Source organism: Branchiostoma lanceolatum, chromosome 2 (genome assembly GCF_035083965.1).
Source record: "Branchiostoma lanceolatum isolate klBraLanc5 chromosome 2, klBraLanc5.hap2, whole genome shotgun sequence".
Taxonomy (NCBI): Eukaryota; Metazoa; Chordata; class Leptocardii; order Amphioxiformes; family Branchiostomatidae; genus Branchiostoma; species Branchiostoma lanceolatum.
Genome location: NC_089723.1, coordinates 4173211 through 4198853, shown reverse-complemented (window position 1 = coordinate 4198853; position 25643 = coordinate 4173211). Strand labels below are relative to the sequence as shown.

Below are 25643 nucleotides of genomic sequence, written 5' to 3'. Positions count from 1 at the left end.
TCAAAACTAGCCGAAACCCCTCCGCTGCTTGGAGAGTAATGTTAGGGAACCATTGTCTCAACGGCTTTCATGTAGCCTCCATCAGGCCTTCCTACGGGGGTATACGTATGGATCGTAAAAATCCGCACCGGCGCAATTTGCCGCGCAAATATTCTCCCTATAGCCGGCGCATTTTTAATTATTTATTTTATTATTCAAAATCACAAAGACAAAGTGGCGCTGCACTTAAAATATACAACTTATTTTGACAGTGCCACCTTACAAAAATATAAAATTATAGATATGAATTTTATGTAAATATAAATACAAACTGAAAGACTATAAAACAAAACCTTAAGTGTACGTCACACACCCACACCTAAGAAATTATTAATTTGATTTAGAATTAGATAAGATATGTGACTTCTATATCTTTTGCACGGAAATTCTCCGTCCAATAGAGCCGGCGTAGTTAGTCTGGTAGAGACTAGTTTATTTGGTGCCGGGTGCAAACGCAAGCAAAACAACAGCAGTAACCTTTACTTAACTTCGCTGGCAGGTATAGGCGAACAATTGCAATCGGACGATCAAATCATACGCTGTCACGAAGACTCAACATGACTGAAACCAACCTTTCCGCAGTAGTTGTGGAGAAAGGCAAGCTGAAATTGGTGAGTTGGAAAGATTTTCTTGTGTGCCCGCAACAAAATAACACTGCAGTTTTATATTTTTGATTTGGCAGGCAAAGCAAAGCCTGCAGAACAATGGCGTCCAAATTCCAAGTTGAACACGGATCCTACAGCCCCTTAGTTACACAATGTACCTCTATACTACCTCCAATATAGTTTCCAGTTGTTTACCTATTAGGATTTGGCAATATCTATGCAGTACTGTATGATATGGACTATCTTAAAGCAGATTTACTCGTAAATTTGGGTCAAAACTCTCAGATCAAGCTTCCTGCATGAACAGATCTAGCATCCCAAGTAGACATGTTTGAACTATTGACCCGACTGGCTCGACGAGTTTTGGTACGTACGTGCACTAACCTGGAATCCATACCCTCGGTGTCTCCCCGATATCTCTTCGGCGCTGGGAGTGACCCCGCCCGTACAGACAGCTTATCCCGCTCGGGGCGTTGTTTACGGCCTTGGATTAAAATAGCTCGCCACCAGATCGACAAAGTTTTTATTTTATTTTATTTTTATTGGTATTTCAAAAAGAAATTTTACATTCAAATAATAAAACATAAGCTACACATAAATGAGTGACAAAAAACTAAATAAAATCCAGGACATTGTGTACAGGAGTAGTACACACAGAACAAACAATAGCCTCCCTTAAGATATCATGTATCAGTTGCCATCAGTACAATACGTAACAAATTATATAGTTTCTATACCTCTTTATCACTATATCCTGTAGTTACCATTCCATTGTATCTACATAAATACAAATCAAACCAAACTAAATCATATTATATATCATTACGATTAAATTAGAGCGACAAAGTTGGGTTTGAGCGGAAGTAGGGTGGCAGCCAGAGGTAGAAAGGCTATCAGAAACGGACTGGTCCCGGTAAAACACCACTAAGTCGACCTCAAGAGACTGGGACCAGGCTATTCGTACACGTACAGATTACGCAAATTTTGTTGAACAAAAGTACAGCGGCTTTCGTAAGGTCTTTAAAAACTATCCATGCAGACAAACAAGTGGGTACAAATGAATGACGCTACAAGTCTAAATAAATCGACAAGTCTAAATAAATCGACATGTAGAGTTCACCGTATCGTTTCACTACTAGTTGTCAGGTCTAAACATCAAGAGAGATAAACAATTATAGTGGTTGTTTGTTTGTTTGTTTGTTTGTCATTGATCATTGCGATACTACTCAAATCTACCATTTGTTTTCTTTCCGTTTACAGGAAGAAAGACCCATTCCTAAACCAGGCAAACATGGTACGTAGCACACGACACACTAGAAACGCAGTCCAACTAGACACCACTTTGTCAAATAATGTCCACATTTCTCTCTGGCTAAGTTGGCATTTTGACTTTGTATTGTTTTCTCTCTAATGAATTGTCCCACAGAGGTCCAGCTTGCCATGCATTCGGTTGGTATCTGCGGCTCAGACATGTCAATCCTGAAAAACGGGTTCATCGGCCAGTTCGTGCTCACCGAGCCTATGGTGTCCGGACACGAGGCTAGCGGCACCGTGTCGCAGGTCGGCGAAGGCGTTACCCACCTGATTGTTGGTAAGACCCCCATTCTATAGCCTCCACCAGGCCTTCCTACGGGCGCATGCTTGGATCGTAGAATTCCGGAAAAAAAGGAATAATTAGCCAGTAGAGTCAGTCCACGGTGAGGGTCAATATTTCGCCCGCGCTTATGAATGAAACCCTCTGGTGGTCAAACTTCCCTGGAAAATATTCTCCATATAGCTGGCGTTGAAGATGATGATGATAGCTGGCGTAGTTAGTCTGGTAGAGACTATCCATGCCACAAGACGACGATCGCGCTGCGCTCTCGCTACGACCTACATCGGATTTGTGTAACCCTTGACTACATAATTGGAATATCATGAAAAATGTATAACTGAAAGACAATGAAATGAACAAAGCGTAAAAAGATTATCTTTTTTTCACCTATAAAATTCGAGCTCGGTAAATACGGTAGGTCGCAGAGAGAGCGCGGTGAGAGCGCCGTCTTAGTGGAATGGGGGTAAAAGTAACATTAGTGGTGATTCAAACGATCCACTACTAAGAAACATACCAATTCTAAATTTAATTCAGTTGCTTGAGTAATTATTTTTGGCGTATACCAATTCTAGATCTACCGAATTCATTCGAGTTTTACGGAATACGATCCTTATAGCTTACTATTACAAGTAAAACTCGTATGAATTCCGTTAAAGTCTTATCTTTCTGAGTACTGGATCGTTTGAATTTCATAAAATGTGTATGTGTACTTAATAGGTACATAGAGCCATCGATACAACGTCAGCAATCAATATCTGAGTGTGCAGTTGATTGAATAGCAAAGTTCTTTATTCATAGCCAAGTAGCCACCCCCATAACGGTAAAATGGTTATGGGGTGGCTGGTTGTTACGGGCTGGCTGCAAAAGGTGTGTTATTTAGCCCCCAAAAAGGCCGGTTCAGAGCCTGCTATGGAGGCTAAGTATTTACACGAGCCGACTTTTCGATGGCTGTCTGTGTCATCTTCTTTAGGTTAATACTGACTGATGAAGATGACAGAGACAGTCATCGAAACGTTGGCTCATGTTTTGAGTACATATTTAAATGCAACAATCCCCACAATGCGAACATAGGCAAATATCTAAACGACTGCTTTCACATTAGAAAAAAATACCGAAACTAATGATTAAACCAACTTGATTATAACACTATATCGAAAACGTATGCTAGCCCTTATTGTATTGTATTAGTAATTAGGATGTTAAGTTTTATTATGATATAGTAAGATGTCGTTGACCAATCAGAAGGCTCCATTTGCGGGTCTGTAATCTTCATATTCCTGATGCGACTAGACAAACCTTCCATTGAAAAACATGTCTGTTCTTTTATATCTACTATAACCGAAAAGCGAGGAGAAGTAGAATTTATCTAAAGATAGTCATATTCTTTTTGTATCCGTTAACTGTACTTGTTATTTGTTTTGTTGTGACCTGTACTTAGCTAGGTGTGGCAGAAATGTGCAATAAAGGTCTTCATTCATTATTCACGGAAATAACTATTGATGTTCATTGCTCGAATCTTCCAGGTGACCGTGTGGCCATAGAGCCTGGCATGCCGTGCAGGTACTGTACCAACTGTAAGGCCGGCCGGTACTACCTTTGCTCTGACCTGAAGTTCTGCTCCGCACCCTCCGTCCAAGGCTTAATGTGCAGGTACAAGGTGCACCCTGCCGACCTCTGCTACAAGTAAGCACACTTATCAAAATGATTAGGGTCCTTAATAATGAGGATTAAACTGTTCTCCAACTAAAAAAATATTCACTCATCTGAATTTTCGACCGAATCACTCTTTATCAGCTTTCATTCATCATCCAAGTGCTGTTGACACGTGATTACGCATGTGTGACGTCAGCACTGGGTCAAAGGTTGTCGAAAGTTGGTACCGACCCCCGTCCCGATTGAGAGAAGGTCGGTGGGCCCTGATGTAGATTCCTCTCACAATAGTCAGAATCAGTATCCAGAATTTGAACCCATTCCAGACAGACATAGCCTGATTTAAATCAAGTCTCCTGTAACCGCTCGCCGTCCTGTAACCGCTCACCGCCTAGGAGGGGACAGAAACCCCCGGACAGCTGTACTTTCCGTTATACAGACTAAGAAAGACATTTTTTCCCGGTGTGAGTAAATCAAAACCACTCCAGTAGGGACCGTTGTCGAGCAGACTTCGCAACCGCTACAAGCTTGTGTAAATGTTTGCGTTTCTGACAGGGAGAAGAGATTGTTTAGTTGCATACATGTATTATCTCGGTGCCCAGAAGTTATCGCTCATAAGCCATTAGCTGCCTTCTGACTGCAACATTTATACGGCAGAAGTAATTGTCGTGTAACTCATCAAAGTTAACCAAACATTCTAACGATGATTGTCTTAAGTAGCACTTGTAGTTACATTAGAATGTTCTTGACACACACTGCGTCCTATAGCTGCCATTGCGAGGCTTCATAATAACCTAATATCATCAATGATCGGGGGTGTCCCTGTGGTGTAGTAGTCTGCGCTTCTGTCTCTCACCACATCTGGTTCAAATTACTACTTGTACTTGGACCAGAAGGACTGGGGTTCAAGCCCCAGGTAGGACACCTCTGGACAAGAGGCGCATTGAGTCATACCAAAGACTATATAAAAATGGTACATACTTCTGAAACAGTATGTTAGTTAAACACACTTCACTGCCAGTGGACTAGCCCCCTGCTACAGTGATTGCACCAGTGTGGCCCAGGGCTATGAAACTGAGATGGGCACCGCCCTATACATCAATAATGGTGTGGGAGGATTTTAACTTAACATTAATGATCAATCTATTGTCAGACTCCCTGATAACGTGAGTTACGAGGAGGGGGCGCTGATGGAGCCTCTGTCCGTGGCTGTGCACGCCTGCAAGAGGGCCGGGATCACCATCGGGAACAAGGTCTTCGTCAGCGGAGCAGGTGAATAAAAATATGCAGGGGTACTTTTGACAAACATTTTAGCATTACACACAGCATAAAAAAGATTGCTCTGGGGAGCTTTCGATACGAATTCTCTGTCTCTTCGTCAACCCGGTAATAAAGTCAGATCTCGTCTTGGAGTTCTCTTGTCACGTGACTTGATGTTGATTATCACGTGACAGGAGACAGTCATAAACAGGCTTGAGATAGTGACGCCCCCTGTCCCTGTTTAAGGTACTGCGTTGTCTGCGGATTTGGATCGTCTCCCGAACACCTCTAGAAAACCAGTCGGAGTCCTGATCCAGCACTTTCATACTGTCCCAGTCTATCTTGTGTAATATGCAGGGGGTTCAGCTCAGCTGCATTGGCCAGTGAGGTCCATTCAAAAGCATACGTCGAAAAAAATGCTCTGTTTTAGATAACAAGACTAAACTAGAAAGAAGTACATGTCGGTTGAATATGGTTTGTGCCATTGTGTTGTTTCTGAGCTGAGAACACTTTCCACAAAGTGTCGAAATTCAAAATTAGATACCAACTAACAGATGGCGGGACCTTTCCCTGCAGGGACCATAGGCCTCGTGTGCCTCCTTGTGGCGAAGGCGATGGGTGCAGCCCAGGTTATCATTGCTGGTATGTACATGGGGTGGTTTTAGAAAATCAGAATGATAATGGTCAACATTCTTATGTTTATAACAAGCACATGCCCATGTCTAACCAACTGTACTCTGGCAAAATCAAAACACTGAATAAGGGATGTAGAATATTTCCTTCCGAACCCTTTGGACATTTGGACATTTTATACATACGCATGTTCGTATCATATACATGATTATGTAGATAACAGTGTTGAGGCGATGATATCACGTGCAACGTAGAGAGAAATCACCATTGATCTGGTGTCGGTATCAACTGATTTACAAGCGTACCAGTCGTTATGTTGCTTAACCCAAATCCTCCTCATATCTTTCTTTAAAAAAAGAAGGCAGTATGAATTCAACTTCTTTCCGAACATCCAATGAGAATAATGCATTTTCTTATAGATGTCAATCCTAAGAGGCTGGAGATCGCTAAGCAGATGAGAGCTGACGTCACAGTGCACGTGACGTCACGTGACAGCCAGGAGGTGGCGGACCAGGTGATTGGTGCTTTGGGTGATAATTCTGACGTCACCATGGAGTGCTCCGGTGCACAGGCAGGTGTTCAGACCGGGATATATGTGAGTTTATTTCATACCTGGGCCAGGATTATGTTCGTTGCCGTATCTTACGGTATTGCAAGAGCTTCCATGGAATGATTGGAACGCGCTTCGACCTTCCATCGAATGATTCGAACTCAATTCGCGTGCGCCAAGTGCGCCGCTGTCGAGAATTAGAATACCAGATTTGGATGTTGGAATTTATGTTGTTAAGCTTTTTTTTTGTTCGACGACGCCAAATTTTTCTCAACTTCTGGCTCATTTTGCCTTGAATTTTTTTCGGGTGGGTATGACATAAATGAAATCCAACACCGTGTTGATTTGTATATGATTTTTTGTATAGGTGTATCACTCTACCGCGTTAAAAAGACCATAGCATGTCCGGAACAGAATTCTTTTCGCAAGACCTAGCCACAATCCAACCATACCTTGTTATGTTATAGCTGGCAAATAATGCGAAAATACAAACAAACAAACAAACATACAGTCAGACTCATCCAACACATACGTGTAGCTCCCGTGAAAGCCCCTTTCATGGTGCAACACCGTGGAAGGGAGTTTCACGGGAGACCATGTCACGTTAGCTATCGTTTGACTTACATGATAGTTTTCAAAGTTTCTGGTTGTCACAACGTCAGTGCATCTGTTGCTATTAGGGGCAGGTACCGGTACAGAAAATTCAGGTCCGGTCCAGATCCAGGTCCAGATGGTCAGGTCCAGATCATAGTAGTGTTTCAGTACATCATATTTTGGAGAGCGAGACGCAAGTAAAGGTCTCTGAGAGTGCAAGTGTATGCATGTGTCGGATCACTAACGTCATGTGTGAAACGATATAATTTCTTAGGTTCGCACTTAATTTGTCTCAAAATTAACTATACTCTCCTCACCGTCTGTTGTCTGATCTAGATATCTTCACAGCTAACGTCTTCGAAAAATCTTCGTTAAATATGCTGTTTTGTTTTTTCTTAGACCGGTAATGTGACCACCTGCTGGTAGCCTGGTAATCTGAATTTTCTAATCGGTCCATAGGCCGGTCCACTGATTTTTTCTGGACCGGCCCATAAGAAAATACCGGGTTTGTACCGGTACACAGTACCGGTACCCACCCCTAGTTGCTATGAATTATCTTTTATATAATACTTAATGTTAATCATGTACTGCTTACAACGAAGGATACTTTCCACTTCTTGTCTTCTTTTTTTTCAGGCCACTAAGTCAGGAGGCGTGATGGTGCAAGTCGGACTTGGTGCAGACATGGTCACCATCCCTCTCGTAAACGCTGCCCTGAGAGAGATAGACATCAGGGGCACATTTGCCTACCCCAACTGGTGAGGGCAACTATCAGGCACCCGTTAGTCCGTTACCTTAGGCCATGTTGATTTGATTATATGGAAGACAGCCACTGGGAACCGCAAAACTGATGCGAGCGTGCGAATAAAAAAAATTGGAAAAAAAAAAAGCAGGAACGATGAAAAACATCGTGTATTTCTTCTTTTCCGGCTGCTTTGTATGATTTTTAGTATGACCGAAAACTTGGGAGGGGGTCTGGGTTGGGTTGGGTTGGGTTGGGGGTGTAGCGGACGAAAATTGATGCGTACGCGGATGTCGTCCCTTGTCAAATCAACATGACTTTGAACCTTAAGCTTAGAAACACACTGACACAGACACACACCCAAGCCCAAACCTATATATCAATTTTGCATGGAGAAAACAAGGCTAGACTCCAGGCTAATGATGGAACGAAACATGTTGTAATGTGCACTGTGTGTTCTCTAGCTACCCGACAGCCCTGTCCATGATAGCCTCGGGCCAGGTGGACGTGAAGCCGCTGGTCACCCACAGGTTCAGCCTGGAACAGACTCTGGAGGCCTTCGAAGTCGCGAAGAAAGGAGAAGGTATCAAGGTCATGGTGAAGTGTGACAAGAACAACGCCTGAAACAAGCTTAAAAGAAGCAGACGCACCAAAACGGCGCCATGGTACCAATATATGTAACTGTACCATCAAAACCGGAGATATAGATTAACACTTCAACTGACATATTGTGAACAAAAGTTGTTTGTCATCTGGTCATTCTTGTAGAGTGACATAAACGCGAACTGTCGTAAATTACTATTTTTGTAATGTTTAACTTTACACTGGTAATGCTTAAGACTAACCATCATTTATATTTACTTCAATTCACCACAAAACATGGCTCGTAAGATACACAGGTGTTCTGTTTTGTTTTACAATAAATGGATTTTGAAGACAGATGTCTGTTCACCTTAACTTGTTCAATGAAGATACAGTTCTAAGAAAAATTGCTCAGTACAGTGGGAAACTTCCCAATCATAAGGAATTACATGTACTATGATTCGAAAGTTTACCATCCACTTTGAATGTCTGTTAAACGTAGCTACATAATGTAGAACATATTTTGTAGATTGATAGCACAGAAAACGTTTGTAAGAGCACTGACATAGCTTTGTAGAACATCTAATCAGGGTTAATATTGCATGCTAACCAATGTCATGGGTTTGTCGTTTTACATAAATGAATAAAAAGATAAATAAACAAACTAACAGTCGAGGGGTTGTTGGTTTTCTAGCAGAGTGAAATTTTTGAGGTTAAAGTTCCAGACACAAATAATCATATTCAAAGATACCTCATAGGTATGTTAAGTTTCTATCAATAAATTCCCAATCGATGTCGATATTGGTTGGGTAGTAGTAGTCTCTTACGGACTAATTACGCCGGCTATAGGGAGAATATTCGCCGGTGGAGTTTTGACCACCATAGGGTTTCATTTGCAGGAGGGGGGATTTTAACTTTACTGTCCGCGGACTGACTCTCATGGCCAATTATTCCTTTTTGCCGAATTCTACGATCCATTGCCCCGTAGGAAGGCCTGGTGGAGGCTAGGGTAGTGGTGGGGGCAAGGTCGGGGGATGGGCCTGTATGTGTGACCGAGGCTTTATCAAGGTGCAAACAACGGGTTTGCCTTTTTACCGGGATAGTCTGGAATACACCGGAATACACCGGACTACCCGTTTAGGAGGGTAAATTCTTGCGGTCAATTAGTAATTTCTAGTGATTTCGTGTTCCCTGGGCCATATATATAAATATATATATATCCTTTCATGCCAAAATACAGTAACCTGTGATGTTTACTCATCAAAGCATAGCGGATTCCGGTAGAATTTACCCTCCTTAATGATTATTCTGGTGTATTCCGGTGAAAAGGCAGACCGCAAACAACCGACGAGTACAAACTCGGCCATACGTTTACAGGATCCGCAACAACAACCACTGGCGGTGTCTCAAAAATGAGCGAGCCGAATATTTCCGCTGTTCTTCTGGAGAAAGGCAACCTAAAACTGGTGAGTTTGAATGATCTTAGAGTACAATAAACGATGTACAAAACGAAGCAGCATTTTATAAAGGGGCGGGGCAAAACGAGTTCGCTTGTTGTGCATATATATGCTCTATGACTTACATAACACTCGAGTAGATACGCCAACAATAGCAAATTGTCATTTTTTAAATCTCAACCTTGTCTGTGACAATATCCACAATTGCTGCTGATAGTCGGAATCCTTTGAAAATGTTAGATCTGTAAAGCAGAGTTGTTGTTCTTTTACACTGAGTTGAGCAAAGTTCACGTCAAGTGACAAAGTGCAAAGTCTAACCTTTTGATGATTGGCTTTAATGTGTACTACTTTTATTCTGCAGGAAGAGAGGCCTATTCCCAAACCTGGAAAGAATGGTGAGCAAAGTCAAGAATCACTCACTCACTCATGACCCATGGCCTCAGTGGTTGTAGCCGTAGAGGCGTCATGACAAGTATTCTCCAAGCAGAGGCTTCGATCGAGAGGGGTAGTTTTGTCCGGAATTTCTAACGTTCCTCTCCTCTTAGAAATCCCGAACAAAACTACCCCTCTCGATCGAAGCCCCTGCTTGGAGAATAATAACAAGTACACGTTTGCAGTAAGAATTAGTTTCAAAATTTTATCTAGGTTCTTGAGTAACTATTTTTACGTTTCGGCGCATGCGCGCCGGAACGTATTGTCCTGGCTTTTACCTTCAAGCTTCAAGGAATGAACCAGGGAAGCTTGGTTCAACACTGTGTCGCAGATTTGCATGTGACACAGGACGGCGCAGATTTGCATGTGACACAGGACGGCGACCGCATGTAACTGCTACAACTGTTCGGAAATATCATTGCATTGTGGTTTCGGACTTTGATATCCTGAAAAATGACCATATTACATCTATTCCACAAGATTGCAGAAGAAAAAAAATGATTTCGTCAAGAAAACGACCAAAAATCGGCATAAATGATACCATATAGTAAGGTTATAGCATTACGTCCAGTGGGAAGGTTACGTACCGCAGCTTGGCCGATCTGGCAACGCGAAGCGCTTTGGACCCAGAAGATCCGGGTTCGTCTCCGTGCATGGATTTTTTTTTCTTTTTAGATATTGAATATCAAAAATATATATTGATATTATATTAATCTATCAATATCATATTTATGAATATCATTTTTTTTCATTAATAAATAAAGAAATATTTTATATTTGTTATTTTTAAATATTCATTTAATAGATACAAGCAGTGTTTCCGCCAGACCGCGACTGAGAGGCCGTCCACTTGGGGAGGGCCGTACCGCGAAAATTAATTGACCGTACCGCGAAAATTAATTGACCAGGAAAAGTAACTGAATGTTGTGATCAGAAAAGACTTTGTTAATTTTTCAAAATCAATTTGTTACGAAGGTCGCTTTAATACTGCTTCAATCGTCACAAAATGCGATCTATATAAAGTATACTAGTGACCAGAAGCGTCTGAAGTGTAAAGGGGTTTTCCCGCCCTGTGGTCACGTGACATCTTGCCGTCAACCAATCAGAGCACAGGATTTTATGACGCGGACCAATCAGCGCTTAAAACCTTGCATATCAATGAGCTTAAAAACATGGCGGACGGCCCGGGACTGTTACGCGCCGATTTGAGGCACAAGACATGGTCACGTAAAAACTCAATAGTCCTCGAACAAAAGGCCAAATCATGCATATAAATGTGTCCTCGTAATGTCAAGACGTTCCTCAAGCCCCTGCAATAAAGCGGGGTATCTAAACTTCTCCAAGAAGCAAGATTTCTCGAGTTAAAGATGACCCATTTTCCAAGGTTTTCCCTATGGTTAAAGTATTACACCCCGGACCAAGAACGCACCATATGGAGGTTTCGCGGCATGTGGTTTGAGGGCGACACTCCACTGTTTCCGGGTCACACTCAGCGTGACGCAGAATACTGGCAAGACAAAGCAAAAGAAATGTTTCGTGTTGATTCTGATGACAGTTGACTGTGTTCGGGCGGGAAGCGCGCAAGGAGGCGGCCCAGTACTCGTTTTAAAGTAACGATGGCATTGTATATCTAATGTTCTGGCACACTTTCTAGTTATACTGTTAAAACTTTTGGCTTTTATACCCTCCGAATTATAACGTAAAACCGTTCCGTTGACAACGTTAAGATTGCATTATCAAACGGGTTATACCCGCCAACTTAAGACAGGTTTGATACTGTTCTTTAGCAAAACTTCGTAAGTGTTCTATAACATACTTAAAATACTTTTCCGTTTCACGTCTGTACCTATATGGGTGTACACACGCCCTTTAGAAGGCAAGGTTGAAATTGGGTCAATGGAATGACCCAATTCTAAAAGGAAAACTTTCCGTCCTACGCCCGTGCCTACATTGTTGTACACACGACCTTGAGAAAGCAAGATTGAAATTGGGTCGATGGAATGACCCAATTCTAAAATGAAAACTTTACGTTTGACGCTCGTGCCTATATGGGTGTACACACGCCCTTGAGAATGAAGGTTGAAAATTGGGTCAATGAAATGACCCAATTCTAAAATGAAACTTTTCCGCCCTACGTCCGTGCCTATATGGGTGTACACACGCCCTTGAGAAAGCAAGGTTGCAATTGGGTCAATGGAATGACCCAATTCTAAAATGAAAACTATTCTGTTTGACGTCCGTGCCTATATGGGTAATACACGCCCTTGACAAAGCAAGGTTTAAAATTGGGTCAATGGAATGACCCAATTCTAAAAGGAAAACTTTCCGTCCTACGTCCGTGCCTACATAGGTGTAACGTTACACACGACCTTGAGAAGACGAGGTTGACATTGGGTCAATGGAATGACCCAATTCTAAAATGAAAACTTTTCCGTCCTACGTCCGTGCCTATATGGGTGTACACACGCCCTTGAGAAAGCAAGGTTGAAATTGGGTCAATGGAATGACCCAATTCTAAAAGGAAAACTTTCCGTTCTTCCTCCGTGCCTACATTGTTTTACACACGAACTTGAGAAAGCAAGGTTGAAAATTGGGTCAATGGAATGACCCAATTCTAAAATGAAAACATTCCGTCCTACCTCCGTGCCTACATTGTTGTACACACGACCTTGAGAAAGCAAGGTTGAAATTGGGTCAATGGAAATTCTAAAAAGAAAACTTTCCGCCCTACGTCCGTGCCTACATTGTTGTACACACGACCTTGAGAAAGCAAGGTTAAAATTGGGTCGATGGAATGACCCAATTCTAAAATGAAAACTTTCCGTCCTACGTCCGTGCCTAAATGGGTGTACACACGACCTTGAGAAGCCAACGTTGACATTGGGTCAATGGAATGACCCAATTCTAAAAGGAAAACTTTTTTCGTCCTACGTCCGTGCCTACATTGGTGTAACGTTACACACGCCCTTGAGAAGGCGAGGCTGACATTGGGTCAATGGAATGACCCAATTCTAAAATGAAAACTTGTCCGTTTGACGTCCGTGCCTATATGGGTGTACAAACGACCTTGAGAAGCCAAGGTTGACATTGGGTCAATGGAATGACCCAATTCTAAAAGGAAAACTATTCTGTTCGACGTCCGTACCTATATGAGTGTACACACGCCCTTGACAAAGCAAGGTTGAAAATTAGGTCAATGAAATGACCCAATTCTAAAAGGAAAAATTTCCGTCCTACGTCCGTGCCTATATGGGTGTACACACGCCCTTGAGAAGGCGAGGTTGATATTGGGTCAATGGAATGACCCAATTCTAAAAGGAAAACTTTCCGTCCTACGTCCGTGTCTACATTGTTGTACACACGACATTGAGAAAGCAAGGTTGAAATTGGGTCAATGGAATGACCCAATTCTAAAATGAAAACTTTTACGTTTGACGCTCATGCTTATATGGGTGTACACACGCCCTTGACAAAGCAAGGTTGAAAATCGGGTCAATGAAATGACCCAATTCTAAAAGGAACACTTTCCGTCCAACGTCCGTGCCTACATGGGTGTAACGTTACACACGCCCTTGAGAAGGCGAGGTTGGCATTGGGTCAATGGAATGACCCAATTCTAAATTGAAAACTTTTCCGTTTGACGCCCGTACCTATATGGGTGTACACATGCCCTTGAGAAGCCAAGGTTTAAATTAGGTCAATGAAATGACCCAATTCTAAAATGATACCTTTTCCGTTTGACGTCCGTGCCTATATGGGTGTACACACGGCCCTGAGAAGCCAAGGTTGAAATTGGGTCAATGGAATGACCCAATTCTAAAATGAAAACTTTTCCGTTTGACGTCCGTGCCTATATGGGAGTACACACGGCCCTGAGAAGCCAAGGTTGAAATTGGGTCAATGGAATGACCCAATTCTAAAATGAAAACTTTTCCGTTTGACGTCCGTGCCTATATGGGTGTACACACCCGCTTGAGAAGGCGTGGTTGAAATTGGGTCAATAGAATGACCCAATTCTAAATGAAAACTTTTACTTTGACGCTTGTGCCTATATTGGTGTACACACGCCCTTAAGCCGGCGTCAATATTCATGCGAGCGTCGGCCGAATTCGTAGATCTCCGAAAGCTCGCCGAAGTTCAAAATCGCCGGAGCATATTTGGATCAATTTGATTTCTAAAAATCGACCGAAGGCCGCGTAATCGACAGAACGTCGACCGTCCTTTGGCCGAAAATACCCATTTGGAGCTCGCCGAGCATGTCGGCCGAGCTTAATTCTTGATTTGTGACGGGGGTTTAAGATGGCAAGGTTAAATTGCGTCAATAGAACGAGGGCATTGTATATAATGTCCTAACACACTTTCTAGTTTACACTGTTTTCAGCTCTTATACCCTGAAAATCATAGCTAAGAGCGTTCCTTAAGAACGTTTAGAATTGCAGTATTAAGCGGGTTCTATCCGCTAACTTAAGACGGGAAACTCTTGTTTGGAAAAGTTTGTAAGTTCTTTTCCATTCTGTGAGTTTTCATTGTTAGGAACTTACGGTCGTACACTATAAGGACGGAATGTTTTTTGCACTCTTAGTGGCTTTTGTGTAATTTATACCCATATAACCTACTTTCCAAACAGAGGTCATGGGGGAAGATTGACTTTTTTTATCATATGTCTCGTTGGTTATACACCCACTTAGGACGGACAATTCTTTTATGTCCGAACTGTTGCGATCCTTTGAAGCGGTTTCAACTTTGCACTCTACAGGGATTGTTTATATACACTGGTCCAATTTCAACCGTGCATTCTAAAGGGCGTGTTCATACCCCTACAGGCACGGATGTAGGACGGAAAAGTTTTCATTTTAGAATTGGGTCATTCCATTGACCCAATTTCAACCTTGCCTTCTCAAGGGCGTGTGTACGCCAACGTAGGCACGGCGTAGGACAGAAAAGTTTTTGATTGTAGAATGGGTCATTCCATTGACCCAATGTCAACCTTGGCTTCTCAAGGGCGTGTGTACACCAACATAGGCACGGCTTAGGACAGAAAAGTCTTTGTTATAGAATTGGGTCATTCCATTGACCCAATTTCAACCTGGCTCTCTCAAGGGCGTGTGTACACCAACATAGGCACGGACGTAGGAAGGAAAAGTTTTCATTATAGAATTTTGGGTCATTCCATTGACCCAATTTCAACCTTGCCTTTTTAAGGGCGTGTGTACACTCATATAGTCACGGACGTCGAACGGCAAAAGTTTTCATTATAGAATATTGGGTCATTCCATTGACCCGATTTTCAACCTTGCTTTGTCAAGGGCGTGTGTACACCCATATAGGCACAGACGTCGAACGGAAAACTTTTTATTATAGAATTGGGTCATTCCATTGACCCAATTTCAACCTTGTCTTCTCAAGGCCGTGTGTACACTCATATAGGCACGGACGTCAATCGGAAAAGTTTTTATTTGAGAATTGGGTCATTCCATTGACCCAATTTCAACCTTGGCTTGTCAAGAGCGTGTGTACACCCATATAGACACGGACGTCAAATGGAGAAGTACTTCATTTTAGAATTGGGTCATTCCATTGACCCAATTCAAACTTGGCTTCTCAAGGGCGTGTGTACACCAACATAAGCACGGCGTAGGACATAAAAATCTTTGATTTTTGAATTGGTTCATTCCATGGCTCTAATTTCAACTTTGGCTTCTCAATGTAGTGTGTACACCCATATAGGTACGGACGTCAAACGGAATGTTTTCATTTTAGAATTGGGTCATTCCATTGACCCAATGTAAACCTTGCCTTCTCAAGGGCCTGCGTACACTCATATAGGCACGGACGTAGGACGGAAAAGTTTTGATTTTAGAATTGGGTCATTCCATTGACCCAATTTCAACCTTGCATTCTCAAGGGCGTGTGTACACCCATATAGGCACGGGCGTCAAATGGAAAAGTTTTCATTTTAGAATTGGGTCATTCCATTGACCCAATGTCAACCTTGGCTTCTCAAGGTCGTGTGTACACCCATATAGGCACGGGCGTCAAACGTAAAAGTTTTCATTTTAGAATTGGGTCATTCCATAGACCCAATTTCAACCTTGCTTTTTCAAGGGCGTGTGTACACCCATATAGGCACGGACGTCAAATGGAGAAGTACTTCATTTTAGAATTGGGTCATTCCATTGACCCAATTCAAACTTGGCTTCTCAAGGGCGTGTGTACACCAACATAAGCACGGCGTAGGACATAAAAATCTTTGATTTTTGAATTGGTTCATTCCATGGCCCTAATTTCAACTTTGGCTTCTCAATGTAGTGTGTACACCCATATAGGTACGGACGTCAAACGGAATGTTTTCATTTTAGAATTGGGTCATTCCATTGACCCAATTTCAACCTTGCCCTCTCGAGGGCATGTGTACACCCATATAGTCACAGACTCAAACGGAAAAGTTTTCCTTTTTTTGAATTGGGTCATTCCATTGACCCAATGTCAACCTTGCCTTCTCAAGGGCGTGCGTACACTCATATAGGCACGGACGTAGGACGGAAAAGTTTTGATTTTAGAATTGGGTCATTCCATTGACCCAATTTCAATCTTGCTTTCTCAAGGTCGTGTGTAAAACAATGTAGGCACGGAGGAAGGACGGAAAGTTTTCCTTTTAGAATTGGGTCATTCCATTGACCCAATGTCAACCTTGGCTTCTCAAGGTCGTGTGTACACCCATATAGGCACGGGCGTCAAACGTGAAAGTTTTCATTTTAGAATTGGGTCATTCCATAGACCCAATTTCAACCTTACTTTTTTAAGGGCGTGTGTACACCCATATAGGCACGGAAGTAGGACGGAAAAGTTTCATTTTAGAATTGGGTCATTCCATAGACCCAATTTCAACCTTGCTTTCTCAAGGGCGTGTGTACACCCATATAGGCACGGACGTCAAACGGAAAATTCTTTCATTTTAGAATTGGGTCTGCTTTCATGAAGGTTGCCTCCAGAGTGCCGAAGCCACCGTCTTCTTTGGGCTTCTCCAACTTTTCCCGGAACTCAGCCCCCTATGTCTCAACTGCTTCTGAGCATATACGTACAAGCTTACCGCAGCGAGCACAGACACTTTTGGTGACGTATGCCCGGTAGGTGTCGTCTGTTCCGTACTGGGCGCCCAGTAAGGAGCCGGTTACATTTGTTTATTTGCACTGCATGACAAATTCTAAAATAAGAAAAGTATTCTAACATATCTTTGGATAGAACGTGAAGATTGACCACACTTCCGTGTTCGGCCGCAAGCCCTTCTGCTACGACCCGGAAGTAAATTACGCCTGGTAATGCTGAAACGGTAGCACGGAAACCCCCACGCAGTGCGAAATCTACGACAGAATTTAACACAAGAAGGCTCATTTGGGGCCAACTTTGAGTGTGCAAATCTCGTTCGAAAATTATATTTGGATCTCCAAGTGTATCGCAGGAGCTTAGACAGCTTCTTGACATTACAGGGACACATTTATATGCATGATTTGGCCTTTCGTGCGAGATCTATTGAGTTTTTACGTGACCATGTCTTGTGCCTCAAATCGGCGCGTAACAGGACGGGGCAGGTTGCGGCTCGACTTATGTGAACTCATAGCGAAAATTATGATTTATCTACGGTACATATGGAGAATTTTCACGGAAAAACACTCAAAGGAATATATATTGTGTCGAATACGGTCAGAAATGACGGCGAATCGCGGCAAATTACGACGTAGAGGCTGAAATGCACGGGCGAAATTCTTGTTTTGTTTACGTTTTTCTTGTTTGCTTCGATGACTTTCTTCGATTGAGTCTTGAAAAACGGGTTTTTAATGAGATCACCGTATGCCAAAGGCACCGACATCGATTCTTCGCAAGCTTAACAATAGCAACAAACAAAAGAGTGTGAATGTCCAACGATATAGAGCGTCCCCACGCCCGCAGTAACAAAGAAAAACAAAGAAATTATGCCGACCTCTCGTATTTTTTTCCCCGATTTCTCGGCATTTAGTTTGTCTTTTTTTTAAAGAGGACGGCCTATGTCTGAGTTCAGGCCGTCCAAAGCGACATAAGGCCGTCATTTGACGGGAAGACGCCCCTCTGGCGGAAACACTGTATACAAGGCCTTTGTCTTATGAACAGGACTTCATAGATTCCAAACCCGGCATTCGAATTTTTCTGTTCATTGTAATGGAAAATACCGTGCAGCGGCTCCTATGCGCGGTAAGATGATTCTTGCAAAACACTCGCCACTAAACTTCTATCCCCGATGTAAACAGAGGCTCTTGATGTTGTTTGCAAAACAGCGATTCTTTGTTACAGTAGCAAATGCTCCATTGTTCAGTATCGACTTCATTCAGACAACACGGACGTGGAAAGTGGCGCCCCTCGGCACAAAACTATGGGAATTTTCATGAATTTTAGCAAAATTACCCAGGAAAATAAGGAAGAAATGTTGTAAATGCGGAAACCAGAATAATACGGATGAGGTAGCTGTTGATTTGTTTGACATTTGGTAGTCATTTTAGATAGAACCTTAGCTGTTATGAACTTCTATTTCACTTAATTACCATAGTGCTGATGATTCAATGGTGCTTTTTCAAATTTTATGTTTTATTGCGTGCCATGTACATAATTACATTGATAGCTTTTATAATGAGCCTATTATACATTTTACAAATAAGTACAAGTTGTAGGCCAAGACCAGCTTTTTCAAAAGCACTTAAGTTAAGTGACGTAACTTCAAAATTGCTTTCCCCAATCTGCCTTTCTCTATTAAACCAGTACTCATTTCCCAAAATGACAATTTTTCTTATAGACTGAACAGCCCTTGAGTGACTTCCTCTGGCAGATTTTACTTCAAGTAAAGGGAAAAGACAATTCACACCCATAAACGTAGCCGAAACGTCAGCTTTTTTTAAAAGCTCTTGTTTGGCTTACTTCTACAGTAACTTAAAAAGCTATGGATGTTTTCCTTGGTACTGCAGCAGAGCATACGGTCTTTGCAATAATATAATAATAATAGTCTTTATTGCATATTCCTGCCCAGAAGGGCTAAATGCACAGAAGACCACATGTGGCCTGTAAGAAACATAATGCAAAACATAAGTTGATAAAATGCTACACTAACATTAAAAACTCAAAAACATGCAAACTGTGGGCTATTGCTAAACTAAATGATGATCACCTATTAGTTTCTTCTCTCTTTCTGAAACATTTGGCGATATGACTACATACTTATACTTTGTCCATTATATGTTCGTTCTTACATGACATTAGGTATATAAAATTAAGTGTCCTGCTTTGACATTTTTGTACATTTCTTGTCTAATTATATTATCTTAAACAACGATTGCCGCTCATCTTTATATAAGGAACAATCAAGTAAAAAGTGGATTTCATTTTCAACATATAAATCGTCACAGAATTCAAATGTTCTATAATTAGGAGGTGTACGGTTTTGCCTGCCAGATTCTATGTGTACACTACCAAAAATGTTTTTTCTTGTTTTTCTTGTTTTCTTGTTTTTTCTTAAAGGGAGGGAGATTTTCTTATATAAAGAAAGTTCGAGAAAAAATCAAGAAACACCCAGCAAAATCTATGTATGTTAATTCTTGCATGAAGAGTTTTATTCTTGTTTTTCTTAAGTGAGGAAAGTAGTTCTAGTATGACGCTAGGGAGTGGTCACTGATGCGAAGTAATGGTCGCTTTTGCCCTTGACTACCCCCCTTTAATGATATACTTGAATCTATCAACAGAGGTCCAAATCGCGATGCACTCTGTTGGCATCTGCGGCTCTGATGTCCACTTCTGGACGGACGGCGCGATCGGACCGTTCGTGGTCAAGGCCCCCATGGTGCTGGGACACGAGTCCAGTGGCACGGTGTCCGAGCTTGGGAAGGGCGTCAGTCACCTGAAAGTCGGTAAGGAACATCTTTTGCTGTCTTGATGTTCTTGTTACCTTTGCCAAAAAGGCTATATTTCGGAAGAGTTTGTATTTTTCCCATTGACATAAGCTTTAAGAATGTCCTCTCTATTATAACCACCTGTCTATAGAGACCAGATTTCATCGGTCCCCCTGAGTGGTCTTCTTGGGCAGTTTTGACTTTACTTTTCTCTACTTCCTTGTTGTCTATACCTACCCGGACATGTTGTAAGGGATTGCATTCGTAATTTCGGATGGTGGACCCGTGTATGAGGGACCCTAAGGCATAACACTAAAGCGCCAAACATCTGCACGTAAAAGAACCCAACACACTTACAAATATATCGAGAAGAGTAGGTGTGACCCGGTGTGCTTGCCTAAAACGCAAGCCGTAGTGAAGCCCAATTGCACTTCTACTAGTTACTTGAAAAAGTATTACACCTCACCTCAGTGGAAACTGACTGCTTTACCTTTACGTGTACCTGCCCAGGTGATCGTGTAGCCATCGAGCCAGGTGTACCGTGCAGGTACTGTTCCGCCTGTAAGGGGGGCAGGTACAACCTGTGTCCGGAAGTGAAGTTCTGTGCCACGCCGCCTGTCGACGGCTCGCTGTGCAGGTACTACGTACATCCGGCCGACCTATGCTTCAAGTAAGTCTCTCAAATAGAGGAGTTCACACTACTACAAAAACAACTTGTTTGTTGGTTTGTTTGTTTGTTTTACTACTTACTTATTTTCCTTGCTTAGGTTCATCTTCAATAATCTCTTAGCTGTCTTGGGTACTCTATTAATAAAACCGATATAGTTATGAGACGACTATGGAAAACTCTGGAATTCCGCATAGTACAAAAATAAATTGTTTGTTTTACTTCACAATCCTGTCCTTGCTTAGGGTCATCTTCAATAATCTCTGAGCTATCTATAAGTTAAGTACTCTATGGAGAAAACATGATTCGCCTGTGAGAAACTCTGGACTTGGGTCAACTTTTATTTTTCTTACCACCTGTCTTGGACCATTCTGGCACTTTTAACCTATAAGTGTGGACATGGCCAGTATTCAAAAATTAATTCCAATTGCGGAACTGTGTCACGATTTTCCTGTAGACACACCACAAACAAACTAACAAACAAACTAACGCATCACAAACAAACAAACCGACCACAAACCCTCCTTTTTCACGGAAGTACAATAAAGTGCACGTCTTATTCCAGCTAATGCCTTTATACAAAAGTTAAACACAATTATGTTTCAGGCTCCCCGACAACGTGAGTTATGAAGAAGGTGCTCTGCTTGAGCCTCTGTCTGTGGGCGTGCACGCCTGCAGGAGGTCAGAGGTCACTATTGGCAGCAAGGTCTTCATCTGTGGTGCAGGTACTGTGTCTAATAATGTTTGTGATGGTAGCTGAGATTGACATATATCTCTCCATGATCGTACTATGCTGGTGGGAACGTGTGTATGTTGCAATCTCTGTACAAAGCACTTTTGTACATATATAAATATATACTTTGCGAGAAATGACAGACCTTACTCTGAGCTTTATGGATGACATTTTGTTTCTTTTATTTCTTTGTGCTGCAATGTAATGAAACCAGCTCGCGACGCGTGCCTGAGAAGCTGGTGTGTTACGCCGAAGGGCAGTTATAGGGTTATATAGACATGATAGACACAGATGCAGATATAATCTATTGCTGTTCTGTTTCAGGTCCCATAGGGCTGGTGTGTCTCCAAGTGGCTAAGGCAAGGGGAGCAGCCCAGGTGGTCATCACAGGTAAACAAGCATATCTGTCAAATTTGGATAGAAACTTTAGATGTAAACGGATATGTTACAATTTTTTAGAATTAGATCATCCAAAATAAACGAAAGGACTGTATGTTATAACGTTACTCCTACACATCAGTTAAACTACTTCAGCTATCCACGCCTAAGTATTTCCCCTTAAAAGTTACTTTGCGGTTGCTACTATTAGTAGTTCCCTTGCTCTAACCATCCTCTTTTTGCTTCGCTTTATAGGACACCCTAGAACAAGTAGATTGTGCAAAGGCATGTTTGAAAAGCAGACTACAAAATTTACAAAGTGTCTCTATCCATTTATACAGATATTGACGTCAAGCGGCTGGAGTTTGCCCGTCAGATGGGAGCTGACGTCACAGTGCACGTGACGTCACGTGACGGACAGGAGGTAGCTGACCAGGTGGTGCAGAGGCTGGGATGTCACCCTGACGTCACCATAGAGTGCAGCGGCGCGGAGTCCAGCATTCACGCAGGCATTTATGTGAGTAGATAGGGCCGTAATGTAACTAGCTACTGCCCCCTATCGGTCGGATCAGGTGGTGCAGAGGCTGGGGTGTAACCCTGACGTCACCATAGAGTGTAGCGGGGCGGAAGGGGACAGACCGGTAACTGGCGCAGGCGCAGAAGGCCAACTTTTAGCCCATAATAGGTTTGGTACCCTTGGTAAAGGTAGCTGTAAAGGGGCTTTTTTCCAGGATATGTTGATATTTTGGAGCTGGATTTTACAGGTAAGGGTTTCTACCTTCTTATTAAGTTGAAAAATCAGACTTTCATCCATGTTTGTGGTGTCTGTAGGCCTGCAAAGTTTGCTGTTTTTGTGTGATTATCAGGTGGAGAAGGGGGTCAGAGGTCAACTTTGGTAAACAAGCCCGGATTCGTAGGGGTTCCGCCGATTAGAAAGTTGAAATTTTGCTCTAGATTGAAACTTTGGAGGCCTGACAGCCCTGCCAATGCATGTTTTTCATGGACTAAAACTCTGGTAGGTGACTTTTGACAGCTTCTTTCTTACATGATTGCCATATATTAAGATAGGAAGCTTCATTACTGTTCTGTGGCCGGAAGCCAGCATCCACGCAGGCATTTATGTAAGTAGATAGAGATGTAATGTAACTAGCTACTGCCCCCTATCGGCCGGACCAGGTGGTGCATAGGCTGGGGTGTAACCCTGACGTCACCATAGAGTGCAGCGGGGCGGAGTCCAGCATCCACGCAGGCATTTATGTGAGCAGATAGAGATGTAATGTAACTACCTACTGCCCCCTATCGGCCGGACCAGGTGGTGCATAGGCTGGGGTGTAACCCTGACGTCACCATAGAGTGCAGCGGGGTGGAGTCCAGCATCCATGCTGGCATTTATTTAAGAATGTTAGACCTTAGGACAAGCTAGTAGTATAAATATAAGGGCTCCCTTGAGCAGACAGTTGTCAGTTCAAAGGCTACGTACATAGATATTTTAAAAGAATATCAAATTTTTACTTGAATGACATATGAAATTTCATTTCACTCGCACTTTTGTCTGTTTGTTTGTAATGCGTACCCACCAGGTTACGCCATAATTGCATCATACAGGGAAGGACCCCTACTCTTTTCAATGAGCGTGGTGGGTTCTTCAACGTGCTCGAGGTGTGGCTCTCCTAAACCACGGGACCTCCATTTTACATCCTATCCGAGGGACGTCCCTAACCGAAGCTAGGTACTCCTTTTCACCTGAGTGAAGTGGAGAAAGTCGTGTAAAGTGCCTTTCCCAAGGGCATAACGTCAACGAGACAAATCAGAATGCAGGTCGATGAAGTAACATTTTAACATCAACTGGTGGAGAGAGGGAATAATGAAACGTAACGTTGTTGGTGTTTTCCAGGCCACCCAGCCGGGAGGTGTGCTGATGATAGTCGGCCTGGGGCGCCGCCTAGCGACCATCCCGCTTCTGGACGCTGCTCTGAAGGAGGTGGACATCAGGGGGAACCTCCGATACGCCAACGAGTGAGGGAAAATATTTTCTCTTTGGCACATCTCTCCCTTCCAATGGCTAATCGTCTCTAACTCTCTCTCTCTCTTACAATCTTTAGCAAACCTCTATTGTTTCCGTACGGCTACCCGACAGCCCTTTTCATCAAGAAAATGGATACTGTATCTCATCTAAACAAACAAACTGTTCGAAGAAACCGTTTGTTGAAATTCTTGTTGGGCGCCTTATGACGTCTATGACACTTTAAAATATCTTGTTCAAGACGAAACAGGTGTGTAAGACTGGAACATTTTTAACAAACTTTTAACAAATCTCTATTGTTTCCATCCAGCTACCCGACAGCCCTGGCGATGATAGCCTCAGGCCAGGTGAACGTGAAGCCGCTTGTCTCTCACCGCTATAGCCTGGAGCAGACACTGGAGGCCTTCGAGTTCGCCAAGAAAGGAGAAGGGATCAAGGTCATGATCCACTGTGACAAGAACAAGGCCTGATGGCGTTTAGTAGCCTCTACCAGGCTCCGCGTAGGGCTGGAAAAATAGTAGAAATTGGTCAAGTATACTTATATAGTTGAATAGTATGCTAAGGCTAGTCTAAATGTTACAGATTTAGAAGTTTTTAATGACGTGTAGTCTGTAAGAAAAGACGCGATTCAGCCTGGGGCTGCAATGTTCTTTTAGATTTCAATAAACCATTCATTCATTCATTCATTCATTCATTCATTCATTCACTCTACCAGACTACATTTTGTAACTACGCCTGCTATAGGGAGAATATTTCCCAGGGTTTCACTTGCAGGCTCTGTTAGGATGGCAAATCGCGGATAGGACCCTCTCTCCGTAGTCGACTCCCTTAGCATACTATTCCCTCTTTTTGGCCAACATTGGGACACTAATTTCCCAGCGATCCGCGGGGCCAGGTAGAGGCTATGCTAAGGCAGTCGACGGCGTCTACGGATATAGGGTCCCATATGCCATCCATGGCCAATTTCTACTATTTTCCAGCCATCCGTGGAGCCTGGTAGAGGCTAAGTGTTTAGTACCGATATCGCCGTGGGGATACACGTACATGCCTGGATACCAGGTTACATTAAATAATCTACCTAGATCATTGGCATGATAAAACACAAATCCATTTTCAGAAAATCATTTTCCACAAGTTTATTCTGCAGCTGCTATAAATATTAAGAATAACCTTATTGCATGACAAGTGTACACAGTACATGTATGCTGTTGCCATTCATTGTAGCTAGCTAATAGAGAGTTATTAAAACAAATAAACTTACCTGATAAAACATATCGGCATAGTATAAAATGGAGGTATAGAATAAGACTATACCTATAGGTACAAAATTTTCATTTGTACTCATGTATAATGTAGTGCAAGATGACGCATGCTTCAACTTAAAACTTCCGTTCCAATCGTTCCGGATTCGTGAGACAGGCCATTACGCTATCAAAAACAAAAGGATAATTGTTGAAGCCTCAGGCGATATGGCATGATATGAACAATCAGATAATTAACTACTAATTAGTTCCCCAGGCAGATTGAGAAAATTCCTCCTCATTTAAAGAAGTACTTGGGGTGATTTTTACAAACAATCCGCGTTTAAGTTGTGAATATGGAAACTTGTGCGTGGGGATCTATTTGCAAGCTTTAGACTTTTTTTCAATGCACAATTGAAATAAAAGCAAATACTGACTGACTTCTGTGTAGTTCCAGTATATCGAACTCCATAAAATTAACATTGCGTTCATTATTAATAAAAAGAAACTATTGACGCTTAAAGAGAATAACCAAAGATGTCTTTCAGCATCGGG

General features: G+C 42.4%; 2 protein-coding genes across 2 annotated transcripts; both read left to right on the top strand.

The window, feature by feature from the left end:
- The first annotated feature begins 497 nt into the window (after positions 1-497).
- On the top strand, positions 498-8917 carry LOC136426596 (sorbitol dehydrogenase-like). The gene is made up of 9 exons (XM_066415271.1): positions 498-650; positions 1905-1938; positions 2071-2235; positions 3762-3921; positions 5042-5160; positions 5725-5790; positions 6201-6376; positions 7562-7683; positions 8132-8917. Exons 1-9 carry the CDS (start codon positions 597-599, stop codon positions 8289-8291), a joined length of 1056 nt encoding a protein of 351 aa, XP_066271368.1. The 5' UTR covers positions 498-596; the 3' UTR covers positions 8292-8917.
- Positions 8918-9346: 429 nt separating this feature from the next.
- Positions 9347-24317, top strand: LOC136426520 (sorbitol dehydrogenase-like). Its single transcript, XM_066415184.1, has 9 exons — positions 9347-9715; positions 10068-10101; positions 19900-20064; positions 20500-20716; positions 21320-21438; positions 21771-21836; positions 22166-22341; positions 23719-23840; positions 24158-24317. Exons 1-9 carry the CDS (start codon positions 9662-9664, stop codon positions 24315-24317), a joined length of 1113 nt encoding a protein of 370 aa, XP_066271281.1. The 5' UTR covers positions 9347-9661.
- Positions 24318-25643: the final 1326 nt, after the last annotated feature.